This window comes from Salmo salar, chromosome 13 (assembly GCF_965601325.2).
Source record: "Salmo salar chromosome 13, fSalSal1, whole genome shotgun sequence".
NCBI classification, from domain to species: domain Eukaryota; kingdom Metazoa; phylum Chordata; class Actinopteri; order Salmoniformes; family Salmonidae; genus Salmo; species Salmo salar.
The window spans coordinates 97,486,627-97,499,917 of record NC_138303.1 but is presented as its reverse complement, the minus strand read 5'-3'; the positions used below and the strand labels follow the sequence as shown (position 1 = coordinate 97,499,917).

The 13,291-nt window shown below is 42.4% G+C and overlaps 1 protein-coding gene across 4 annotated transcripts in view; it reads right to left on the bottom strand.

The window, feature by feature from the left end:
* The window catches only part of LOC106568132 (ras-specific guanine nucleotide-releasing factor 2), a 74,223-nt gene extending 62,042 nt beyond the window's left edge, over nt 1–12,181 (bottom strand). For all 4 annotated transcript variants that reach the window (XR_014380190.1, XM_082960476.1, XM_082960477.1 and 1 more), the window contains exon 1: nt 11,412–12,181. Coding sequence is in view for 3 of the 4 variants with exons in the window: in XM_082960476.1 (XP_082816602.1) it covers nt 11,412–11,690 (279 nt within the window). In the remaining variant the exon portion in view is untranslated. The remainder of the gene's footprint in view (nt 1–11,411) is intronic.
* Between the last annotated feature and the right edge of the window lie 1,110 nt (nt 12,182–13,291).

Sequence of the window (13,291 nt, the reverse complement as noted above, 5' to 3'; positions counted from 1 at the left end):
TTTATTGGTCACGTGCACCGAATACAACAGGTGTAGACCTTACAGTGAAATGCTTACTTACAGGCTCTAACCAATAGTGGAAAAAAGGTATTAGGTGAACAATGGGTAAGTAAAGAAATAAAAACAACAGTAAAAAAGACAGTTGCGAGGCTATATACAGTAGCGAGTCTATAACAGTAGTGAGGCTACATACAGGCACCGGTTAGTCAGGCTGATTGAGGTAGTATGTACATGTAGATATGGTTAAAGTGACTATGCATATATGATGAACAGAGAGTAGCAGTAGCATAAAAGAGGGGATGGTTGTAGTGCTTTCAGAAGTGTTTGATTTGCACAGCAGCATGTCCTGGAATGCCACACAAGCACGCACACATTCACACACACACGCACACATTCACACACATTCACACACATTCACACACACATAGACACACAGTGTCTTCTGATCCCTCCTGTCTCAGCCTCCAGTATTTATGCTGCAGTAGTTTATGTGTCGGGGGGCTAGGGTCAGTCTGTTACATCTGGAGTATTTCTCTTGTCTTATCCGGTGTCCTGTGTGTATTTAAATATGCTCTCTCTAATTCTCTCTTTCTCTCTTTCTGTCTTTCTCTCGGAGGACCTGAGCCCTAGGACCATGCCTCAGGACTACCTGGTATGATGACTCCTTGCTGTCCCCAGTCCACCTGGCCGTGCTGCTGCTCCAGTTTCAACTGTTCTGCCTGCGGCTATGGAACCCTGACCTGTTCACCGGACGTGCTTGTTGCACCCTCGACAACTACTATGATTATTATTATTTGACCATGCTGGTCATTTATGAACATTTTAACATTTTAACATTTTGACCATGTTCTGTTATAATATCCACCCTGCACAGCCAGAAGAGGACTGGCCACCCCTCATAGCCTGGTTCCTCTCTAGGTTTCTTCCTAGGTTTTTGGCCTTTCTAGGGAGTTTTTCCTAGGGAGTTTTTCCTAGCCACCGTGCTTCTTTCACATGCTTTGCTTGCTGTTTGGGGTTTTAGGCTGGGTTTCTGTACAGCACTTTGAGAATATCAGCTGATGTACGAAGGGCTATATAAAAATAAATTTGAAAATTTGATTCACACACACACATAGACACACACACACACACACACACACACACACACGTAGACACATACACAAGTTTCTCTTTCTCTGACAGGAATCCGATTAACACGCAATTTCCTCCATGTTAGGCGTTCCCACCACATAAACAATACTCTCAGAATATAAAGAATGAGTTAATTGTTTAAAACGTTAAAAAAAATGTAGAGAACATTTCTTGAGTCCTTGCCACTGGGCATGAAAAGCAGGAAATGTCGTCCCAAATGACCCCTTCTATCTGTGACTCAGTTCACTGACCAAAACACATTAGAGAGAACAGGAGAGTGCTATAAAGGTCATAGTACAGAACCAGGTTTCCTGCAAAATAAACAATTGTCTTATTTACCCATATGGCCCCATATGGATATTCAGTGGGCAAGGTGGGCACGGGCTAGTCCACAGCAATCCCACATCAGCCCAATTAATAAATTCCTATTAAATAGCAAAGGCTCATCGACCTAATGTGGGCAGCCCACATGGGGACAATATTTTAGCCCGGACTGGGCCCACATTGTCAATCAAATCAAATCAAATCAAATCATTGTGTCAATGTGGACATGTCTGCTGGGTAACTACTGTGTTCTGCCCACCCATTCCTTGGTAGGAAAGGAGAGTGACTGTTTATGTAAGAAAGACTGTGAAAAGAATGTCTCTATTCTATTCTATTTGACAATATTGTTACATTTTGAATGTTCAATTTCTATTTTAAATTAGAATGTAATTTAATACAATTATTAATCTAATGTCACCACTGATCTGCTTATTTAGAAAATAAAGATGTGAATCTGTATCCGATACATAAAATGCTGGACTCAATGACAATATGTTTTCATAGAATTAGATTCAAATTCCACCACAAGCTGTTGTTTATATCAAATAAAATCAGATGATAGAAAAATGTGTATGTATATAAGCGGGTAAGAGACACTACCGTGTTTGCCTGTTAAGAGACCAGAGAGAGGCTTAAGGGCTTGTTTGTGTTGTGTGTGTATATGTGTGTGTGTATGTATTTGTGTGTGCAGGTTACATAACGACCAGGGCTTGTGCAGCTTCTTACTGCTGTTAATCCGGCCTCCCCAGCCAAAGGCCTGCTGTCAGCTGGGGGATATCAATGAGAGAGAGAGTACTTTTATTTTAGTATTTACCCCAAAACAAGTACTTTTATTTTAGTATTTGAATGGTTATTTGTAAAAAACAAATAGTCTACCAAATTGAATTCAAGGGTATTTTAAAATACTTATTTGTTATACTATTTTCAAATACCTGGGATAAATGCATGGGTGTGTATTTGAGTATTTCCAAATACATTAAAATATTCAACTACTTGTCTAAAAATATTTCTGAATACTCACTTTGAAAGTATGTGAAAGTAACAGATATTTTAAATAGTATTTGAACCCAGGTCTTGTGTGTGTGAATGTGTGTGTGTTCATGCATTTTAATGTGTGTGTTAATGTGAGGACAGATGAATGATTTCTGCTGGTTAGCTGGCTATCATGGCTGTTTACAGCAACAAAACACACACATGCCCCCCAACCGCCCCTCTCTCTCTCTGGTTGATTTTTGTGGTATTATATGCTGGTTCTAAATGTAGTTTCATTGCTTTACTTGGCCTAGCAAAATGGTCTCTCATCTTCTCTCAGTCTCTCTGTAACTGTCACAGTCAGTCAGACACCATCACAGCAGAGTTTCACACACAAAACCTCTAAAACCCTCCCTTCAGTCCCTCCTCCTCTTCTCATCATAATAAATACTGTCAATCACATCCCAGTGCGCTCTCTCTCTCCTCATCATCTACATTTCTCTCTACTCATCTTCAGCCTCTCTCTCTCCTCATCATCTACATTTCTCTCTACTCATCTTCAGCCTCTCTCTCTCCTCATCATCTACATTTCTCTCTACTCATCTTCAGCCTCTCTCTCCTCATCATCTACATTTCTCTCTACTCATCTTCAGCCTCTCTCTCTCTCCTCATCATCTACATTTCTCTCTACTCATCTTCAGCCTCTCTCTCTCTCCTCATCTACATTTCTCTCTACTCATCTTCAGCCTCTCTCTCTCTCCTCATCATCTACATTTCTCTCTAATCATCTTCAGCCTCTCTCTCCTCATCATCTACATTTCTCTCTACTCATCTTCAGCCTCTCTCTCTCTCCTCATCATCTACATTTCTTTCTACTCATCTTCAGCCTCTCTCTCTCTCCTCATCATCTACATTTCTCTCTACTCATCTTCAGCCTCTCTCTCTCTCCTCATCATCTACATTTCTCTCTACTCATCTTCAGCCTCTCTCTCTCCTCATCATCTACATTTCTCTCTACTCATCTTCAGCCTCTCTCTCCTCATCATCTACATTTCTCTCTACTCATCTTCAGCCTCTCTCTCTCTCCTCATCATCTACATTTCTGTCTACTCATCTTCAGCCTCTCTCTCTCTCTCCTTATCATCTACATTTCTCTCTACTCATCTTCAGCCTCTCTCTCTCTCCTCATCATCTACATTTCTCTCTACTCATCTTCAGCCTCTCTCTCTCCTCATCATCTACATTTCTCTCTACTCATCTTCAGCCTCTCTCTCTCTCCTCATCATCTACATTTCTGTCTACTCATCTTCAGCCTCTCTCTCTCCTCATCATCTACATTTCTCTCTACTCATCTTCAGCCTCTCTCTCTCTCCTCATCATCTACATTTCTGTCTACTCATCTTCAGCCTCTCTCTCCTCATCATCTACACTTCTCTCTACTCATCTTCAGCCTCTCTCTCCTCATCATCTACATTTCTCTCTACTCATCTTCAGCCTCTCTCTCTCTCCTCATCATCTACATTTCTGTCTATTCATCTTCAGCCTCTCTCTCTCCTCATCATCTACATTTCTCTCTACTCATCTTCAGCCTCTCTCTCTCCTCATCATCTACATTTCTCTCTACTCATCTTCAGCCTCTCTCTCTCCTCATCATCTACATTTCTCTCTACTCATCTTCAGCCTCTCTCTCCTCATCATCTACATTTCTCTCTACTCATCTTCAGCCTCTCTCTCCTCATCATCTACATTTCTCTCTACTCATCTTCAGCCTCTCTCTCTCTCCTCATCATCTACATTTCTGTCTACTCATCTTCAGCCTCTCTCTCTCTCTCCTTATCATCTACATTTCTCTCTACTCATCTTCAGCCTCTCTCTCTCTCCTCATCATCTACATTTCTGTCTACTCATCTTCAGCCTCTCTCTCTCTCCTCATCATCTACATTTCTGTCTACTCATCTTCAGCCTCTCTCTCCTCATCATCTACATTTCTCTCTACTCATCTTCAGCCTCTCTCTCTCTCCTCATCATCTACATTTCTGTCTACTCATCTTCAGCCTCTCTCTCTCTCCTCATCATCTACATTTCTCTCTACTCATCTTCAGCCTCTCTCTCTCTCCTCATCATCTACATTTCTCTCTACTCATCTTCAGCCTCTCTCTCTCTCCTCATCATCTACATTTCTCTCTACTCATCTTCAGCCTCTCTCTCCCTCATCATCTACATTTCTCTCTACTCAGCTTCAGCCTCTCTCTCTCTCCTCATCATCTACATTTCTCTCTACTCATCTTCAGCCTCTCTCTCTCTCCTCATCATCTACATTTCTCTCTACTCATCTTCAGCCTCTCTCTCTCTACTCATCATCTACATTTCTCTCTACTCATCTTCAGCCTCTCTCTCTCCTCATCATCTACATTACTCTCTACTCATCTTCATCCTCTCTCTCTCCTCATCATCTACATTTCTCTCAACTCATCTTCAGCCTCTCTCTCTCCTCATCATCTACATTTCTCTCTACTCATCTTCAGCCTCTCTCTCTCTCCTCATCATCTACATTTCTCTCTACTCATTTTCAGCCTCTCTCTCTCCTCATCATCTACATTTCTCTCTACTCATCTTCAGCCTCTCTCTCTCTCCTCATCATCTACATTTCTCTCTACTCATCTTCAGCCTCTCTCTCCCTCATCATCTACATTTCTCTCTACTAATCTTCAGCCTCCTCTCTCTCCTCATCATCTACATTTCTCTCTACTCATCTTCAGCCTATCTCTCTCTCCTCATCATCTACATTTCTCTCTACTCATCTTCAGCCTCTCTCTCTCCTCATCATCTACATTTCTCTCTACTCATCTTCAGCCTCTCTCTCTCTCCTCATCATCTACATTTCTCTCTACTCATCTTCAGCCTCTCTCTCTCTCCTCATCATCTACACTTCTCTCTACTCATCTTCAGCCTCTCTCTCCTCATCATCTACATTTCTCTCTACTCATCTTCAGCCTCTCTCTCTCTCCTCATCATCTACATTTCTGTCTACTCATCTTCAGCCTCTCTCTCTCTCCTCATCATCTACACTTCTCTCTACTCATCTTCAGCCTCTCTCTCTCCCTCATCATCTACATTTCTCTCTACTCATCTTCAGCCTCTCTCTCCTCATCATCTACATTTCTCTCTACTCATCTTCAGCCCCTCTCTCCTCATCATCTACATTTCTCTCTACTCATCTTCAGCCTCTCTCTCTCTCCTCATCATCTACATTTCTGTCTACTCATCTTCAGCCTCTCTCTCTCTCTCCTTATCATCTACATTTCTCTCTACTCATCTTCAGCCTCTCTCTCTCTCCTCATCATCTACATTTCTGTCTACTCATCTTCAGCCTCTCTCTCTCTCCTCATCATCTACATTTCTGTCTACTCATCTTCAGCCTCTCTCTCCTCATCATCTACACTTCTCTCTACTCATCTTCAGCCTCTCTCTCCTCATCATCTACATTTCTCTCTACTCATCTTCAGCCTCTCTCTCTCTCCTCATCATCTACATTTCTGTCTACTCATCTTCAGCCTCTCTCTCTCTCCTCATCATCTACATTTCTCTCTACTCATCTTCAGCCTCTCTCTCTCTCCTCATCATCTACATTTCTCTCTACTCATCTTCAGCCTCTCTCTCTCTCCTCATCATCTACATTTCTCTCTACTCATCTTCAGCCTCTCTCTCCTCATCATCTACATTTCTCTCTACTCATCTTCAGCCTCTCTCTCTCTCCTCATCATCTACATTTCTCTCTACTCATCTTCAGCCTCTCTCTCTCTCCTCATCATCTACATTTCTCTCTACTCATCTTCAGCCTCTCTCTCTCTACTCATCATCTACATTTCTCTCTACTCATCTTCAGCCTCTCTCTCTCCTCATCATCTACATTACTCTCTACTCATCTTCATCCTCTCTCTCTCCTCATCATCTACATTTCTCTCAACTCATCTTCAGCCTCTCTCTCTCCTCATCATCTACATTTCTCTCTACTCATCTTCAGCCTCTCTCTCTCTCCTCATCATCTACATTTCTCTCTACTCATTTTCAGCCTCTCTCTCTCCTCATCATCTACATTTCTCTCTACTCATCTTCAGCCTCTCTCTCTCTCCTCATCATCTACATTTCTCTCTACTCATCTTCAGCCTCTCTCTCCTCATCATCTACATTTCTCTCTACTCATCTTCAGCCTCTCTCTCTCCTCATCATCTACATTTCTCTCTACTCATCTTCAGCCTATCTCTCTCTCCTCATCATCTACATTTCTCTCTCCTCATCTTCAGCCTCTCTCTCTCTCCTCATCATCTACACTTCTCTCTACTCATCTTCAGCCTCTCTCTCCTCATCATCTACATTTCTCTCTACTCATCTTCAGCCTCTCTCTCTCTCCTCATCATCTACATTTCTGTCTACTCATCTTCAGCCTCTCTCTCTCTCCTCATCATCTACATTTCTCTCTACTCATCTTCAGCCTCTCTCTCTCTCCTCATCATCTACATTTCTGTCTACTCATCTTCAGCCTCTCTCTCTCCTCATCATCTAGATTAATCTCTACTCATCTTCAGCCTCTCTCTCTCTCCTCATCATCTACACTTCTCTCTACTCATCTTCAGCCTCTCTCTCTCCTCATCATCTACATTTCTCTCTACTCATCTTCAGCCTCTCTCTCCTCATCATCTACATTTCTCTCTACTCATCTTCAGCCTCTCTCTCTCTCCTCATCATCTACATTTCTCTCTACTCATCTTCAGCCTCTCTCTCCTCATCATCTACATTTCTCTCTACTCATCTTCAGCCTCTCTCTCCTCATCATTTACATTTCTCTCTACTCATCTTCAGCCTATCTCTCTCTCCTCATCATCTACATTTCTGTCTACTCATCTTCAGCCTCTCTCTCTCTCCTCATCATCTACATTTCTGTCTACTCATCTTCAGCCTTTCTCTCTCTCCTCATCATCTACATTTCTCTCTACTCATCTTAAGCCTCTCTCTCTCTCTCTCCCTCAATCCATCCATCTTTCACTATTTCCCCAGCCTCCTCTTAGCCTTATCATCTCTCATTCTCTCCCTCATTCTCTTTTTCTCTAATTATCTCTCCCCCTCTTTCTGAGAAAACTTGTAGGCTACCTTACATAACATTTCTTGAAGTGCTTCTGTGTGTGTATGGTGTGCGTGGTGTGTTGACAGCGATGTGTGGGTGTGTGAGAGTGTGTGTGTGTGTGTGTGTGTGATGTGTTCTAAAACTGTGCCACTTCAACCAACAACCATGGTAACCATGGTAACCCATAAATCAGCCAACTGGCTGGCGCTGAAGTAGCCATCTTATTAGCACAAAGAATTTTCCTCTGTGGAGAGGTATATTATATAACAACTTACATAAAGAGAGAGATCAGAAAGAGAGAGAAAGACAGATAGAGAGACAGACAGAGAGACAAAGACAGACAGAGAGAGACAGACAGACAGAGAGAGAAACAGAGAGAGAGAGAGGCAGACAGAGAGACAAATAAAGAGAGCGAGAGAGACAGACAGAGAGACAGACAGACAGACAGAGACAGACAAACAGATAAAACAGAGAGACAGAGAGAGAGAGAGAGAGAGAGAGAGAGAGAGAGAGAGAGAGAGAGAGCGAGACAGACAGACAGAGACAGACAAACAGATAAAACAGAGAGACAGAGAGAGAGAGAGAGAGAGAGAGAGAGAGAGCGAGAGAGAGAGAGAGAGACAGAACACTTACAGGCAGGCAGTATTCCCTATATTTTTGCAGCCCCTCCCTACCCTCCTTTGCTCGTCCTCCATATAAAACAATTCATGCTTTATTTGGCCTCATTTGCATCTGCAGCTCTCAATGTTGCTTCAGGGTCCTTTGCACGCCCCCCTCCCAAAAGCATTAAAGGAAACACTGATTCCCAAACTGCTGCTGTTCGCTAATTTACAGTCTGACCCCCCCCCCCAACCCTGCCTTTTCACCAGCGACTGAGCCTTCACATGGAACTATCTCCCCTCTCTGCAGAGTCTACGGCCTCAGAGCCCACAGCAAGGCTACAGAGACCCACGCTATCCTCCACTACCTCACAAGACCAACACCACACACACACACAGACAACCAGGACCAGAGACATAACACAATGCACAGCCCAAACCCCCCAGACACGTACAGTTGCTACAGTAGTTGATAAAGGTTTTTAAATGATGACAACAGCAACTATAAGGAGATGAGGCTGCTGCTAGGCACGATATATTCTAAACTGTACTGCTCAGTGTGTGTGTGTGTGTTTGTGCTATCTGCAATGTTTTTGTCTGGTTTAAATGTTTAATAAAGGCAAAGCAGCTTGCAAGGTACTTCTCTGTGCGGTCATGGGCAGCCTAGCTGTAGGCCTATGGAAAAGAGGGTGCTTTCTAAATCTATGAGTGTCCAGATATCCATGACCTTTGACCTGTTTGAATCCTTTTCGACTGTAATTGTGATACATAGGATTCAAATAAAGTATCTAATGTGTGTGTGTGTGCACGTGTGTGTTACTGTTTGCGTGTGTGTTACTGTTTGAGTGTCTGTGTGTGTTGTGTGTCGTGTGTGTCTGTGTGTGTTTGTGTGTGTCCATGTGTGTGTGTGTGTGTGTCTTTAAAACCCTCTCACTTTGCAGCCTTTGGAGCTGTGTGTTTGTTGTCCAATAAGTGGCCTTTATCCAACAGGACCAAACACTGTATTGTTTGGGATGTACCATGAATATGCTAAGCTGAAGCACCAGGTAGAAATTAATTAGGTTTACAACACCTTAGTAATAACATTGTAATAATATATATTGTTATAATACTGTTATAAGACTGTTCTATACCTGTTTGTTGCTCAGCTGTATCAAACCTGTTAAGGAGCATGTTCCCTACTACGTGGTCAAAACGTTGACCTCACACACACTATAAACCAGGGGTACCCATTCCCAACTTTTGTCTCCCAGGGCCCCCTTTTTTGCCTTTTAAATACACCACCAAAAGCTTGATTGTGTATAATCTGAGGGACCAAGGAAAGTGTTTATATATTGAAGCTCATTTCCTGCAATTCCACATAGTTTTACAACACTCACGACATCCTTTAGGTAGGCTATTTAATGATAATAAAAATAATAATGGATAAGGAAAATAAAGTCTAGACCCGATTTCCCCAGATGTTATTCCGCTACCTAATATGTTTTATTATTATAATTTATATTAATCCTCTATTTAAATATACATAGTCTTTTACAGAAAGTGAATATATCAATTGATAGCGACAGAGTCACACATTGTATAACTCCTTGAATTTAAGTCGTAGCTCAGATTCTGAATGTCATAAAGACAAACCATATATCCCCCATGTGCATCAGAGTTGCGTCTTCCTCCAGCGGTTTACAGCTTGTTTCTAGCCAAACGCATCACAGATTTAAGTGTCATTATAGATCGGTATATAAAATCGCAAATACCCCTCAAATCAAGGAAGGTTCCACGCCCCCCCAGATAACTTTGGGGGGTGCGACCCCTAGATTGGGAACCTCTGCTATAAGCCACATGCACACATCATACACACATCACACACGTCACACACACTTCACACACACTTCACACACACACCTGAGCTGAGCAGAATACAGTGCACACAGGAGGTTCAGTGACCTCATTTATAACATGCAATCACTGGAGTAACAGAATCTGAGGGGGGAAGAGAGTGATATGCTACAGTTGCAATTTCTCATGTTGCAATAAGGTTTGTTCAATGTTTAATGGAGACATATGACTACAACTGAGTACCACCAGAGCTAGCTGTGAGAGTTAGATAACGGTGTCAGACATGGGGTGCGGGGAGCATCTGATGTGGCCAAATGTGATCTAATCAATGTGTGTTCCCAACACCAGCAACCACCAACCTCTCAGATAACATGGCCAGATCTGATGTGACAATACAAATCCCTCTTCCTGGTGCCTCCAGGCTATGAGCTAATCACTGTCTTACTAGATGATGATTGCCGTGGTGTGTTGGGGATTTTTGTTGTTGTCCTATTTTCACCAATGAGCTACCCTTCTGATACTTCTGATCTAATTAGTGTTTTCAACTAAAATAAAAATGAAATAAGCACAAGGACCTGGACATGATTTTTGAAGCTAAATGATGTTGATACCCCTGATTTAGAGATTGTAAAGTGATGTTAATATGAAGTGAGTAGCCTATATTTAGTACAGGACACGGATGCAGGTGTTGGTTTCGGGGTAATTTCAAAGGCAGGGGTTGAATACTTTGCCAAGGTGACGTCAAGCGGCACACATTGGAGATACACAGACAGATACTGAGTATGCAAAGAGCTTGAGAAACACAGAGATATATACAAATACAGATGAATGGAAAAATATTTATATAAGAAACATTTGCATTGATGTGTATATCCAAAGGTAGACTACTGTACTGTATACAGAGAAAGTGAACATGCTGTCTCCACTCTCCAACTGTGAGGATGTAAAGTAAACAGGAAAACGTCTGTTGCCAGTTACTGACTCCATGCAGCTCATCACAATAACAAAAGATGTCGGCCAGTAATGGAGCTCTTCATGTGGCTACTGGACTAGTATTTCCATATTTAGCTTCAGTTCACTACATTGGAATATAGTACAGCAACTGTCATGAGGATATGGCAAAGTAGTCTGTGCTGCCATGCTCTAAAATCACAACACGTCTAGTGTAAAGCCACATTTAGAAATATTCTACACATTCTACATGTATTCCAGGTAGCATATGGAGGAAATCAATTGTCATCCCTCCAGCCAACCTCTCCTCTCAACTAAAGTGCACCTTCTCTGCTTAATCCTCGTCCTTAATCTGTTTTATGTAAGAAAACAGGGAGACAAACCTGTGTCAGCACTGCGAGCAGAGACCAAAACACAGAAGCATGTGTGGTGCACTGCACTACCAGATACCATGGTAACTTGGGTACCTAGCCCACCTGCTGCTTGTCCACGGTCTCCTTGTTGACAGCGGAGCCTTTGTGCGCGGGAACCCTCTCGCACGTGCACCCCTCCAGCAAATAGATCCCAGAGGGCCGCGTGCTCTGGTCGTTGTCGAAGTAAAAGAGCACATTCTGGTAGAGAGCGAAGTACTTGTCGTTCCACCGACTGTTCTCCGTAGACTTCTTGCTCAGGATACCGCGTTTTGTGCCCTCTTTGCGCGCGACAACCGACAGATATAGAGCGTGGCCCTCATTATATCGCACGCTCTTCTGCATTTTCCGTGAGACCCCTTCTCGCTGTAGATTTCAATAAGTGATCGTTGTTGTTGATGTTATATCTGTGACATCTCTCATATTTTCAAAGAGAGTTGGACAGGAAATGAGAGAGAGGAAGTAGATGTGGAGGAGCGAGAGAGGTAATCCAAGTTTACCACGGACGTGCAGGGAAAAGTTTGGAGTCCTGTCCACGCAGCGCGCTGCAAAGCAGCAGACTAGCACCTTCCACTCACTCAGATGGACTCACCAACCAGAAATAAATCTATAAACCCACGTTGCAATGCCTCAAACTTCCAGAAAGTGTTCCAAAGGCCCCAAATGACAAGAAAATGTATATACAAAATGGAAAATCGCAAAATCGCATCGTTCAGGCTGTAGCTGCGTAAAACCAAAATAGATTGAGGGAACAAACGGTGAAAACAGCGCTAATCGGATTTGTCAGGTCGCTCTGGACTGGAGCTACTGTCTGTCACTGTAGCATAGCCTGGTTACTGTCTGACTTTCTGGGCGGGACGACTAACCGTCATTGTACAGTCTAGCTGCAGCGTTTGCGCCTCCCTCGCGCTCAGTTGTGGTAGAAAGGTGAAACTATAGGTTTTACTCAGGGGCGGACTGGGACAAGATTTCGGCCTTGGAATTTTATCCACAACAGCCCACATCACTGCATGTGCCACCAACTCATCACTAACCATACACACACAGCCCATCACCACAAATACACCCTACACCCTGACCCTACACACCCGACTTAGACACAGGCAGTAGTGCTGATATATAACATTGTCAGTACAGTACAGATTTCTCAACCATTTCTGTACCAGTGACTGGTGAGACATGGTCCTCTTTTTTTAACCAGCTCATGTTGAAAACAAATACAATATGTAAACACACCACTGGAGATATAGCTCACGAGTGGTGTAAAGTACTTAAGTAAAAATACTTGAAAGTAATACTTAAGTCATTTTTTTGTGTGTATCTGTACTTTACTATTTCTAATTTTGACTACTTTTACTTCACTACATTCTTAAATCAAATAATGTACTTTTTCCTCCATACATTTTCCCTGACACCAAAAAGCACTCGTTACACTTTGAGTGCTTAGTAGGACATGAAAATGGTCCAATTCAGACACGTATTAAGAGAACATACCTACTCATATTGCCTTTGATCTGGTAGACTCACTAAATACAAATGCTACGTTTGTAAATTATGTTTGCGTGTTGGAGTGTGTATAAGGACACGAAAAGTGTGCTGTCTGGTTTGCTTAATATAAGAAACTGAAAATGATTCATACTGTTACTTTTGATACTTGATACTGATGCTTGATACTGTAACGGCTGTCTTCAGAAATGGACCAAGGCGCAGCAGGTATGTGAATACTCATATTTAATTTCAAATAAGGAGTAAAGCATCCACTTAACAAAACAATAAAGGTGACAACAGCAACAGTTCTGCAGGCTATAAACGCAGTGCAAAAACAACCACCCACAACCCCAAAGAAAAACACACACACCTATATAGGACTTCCAATCAAAGGCAACTCAACACACCTGCCTTCAATTGGAAGTCCCAATCAACAACACAATCATTCACATACAAAA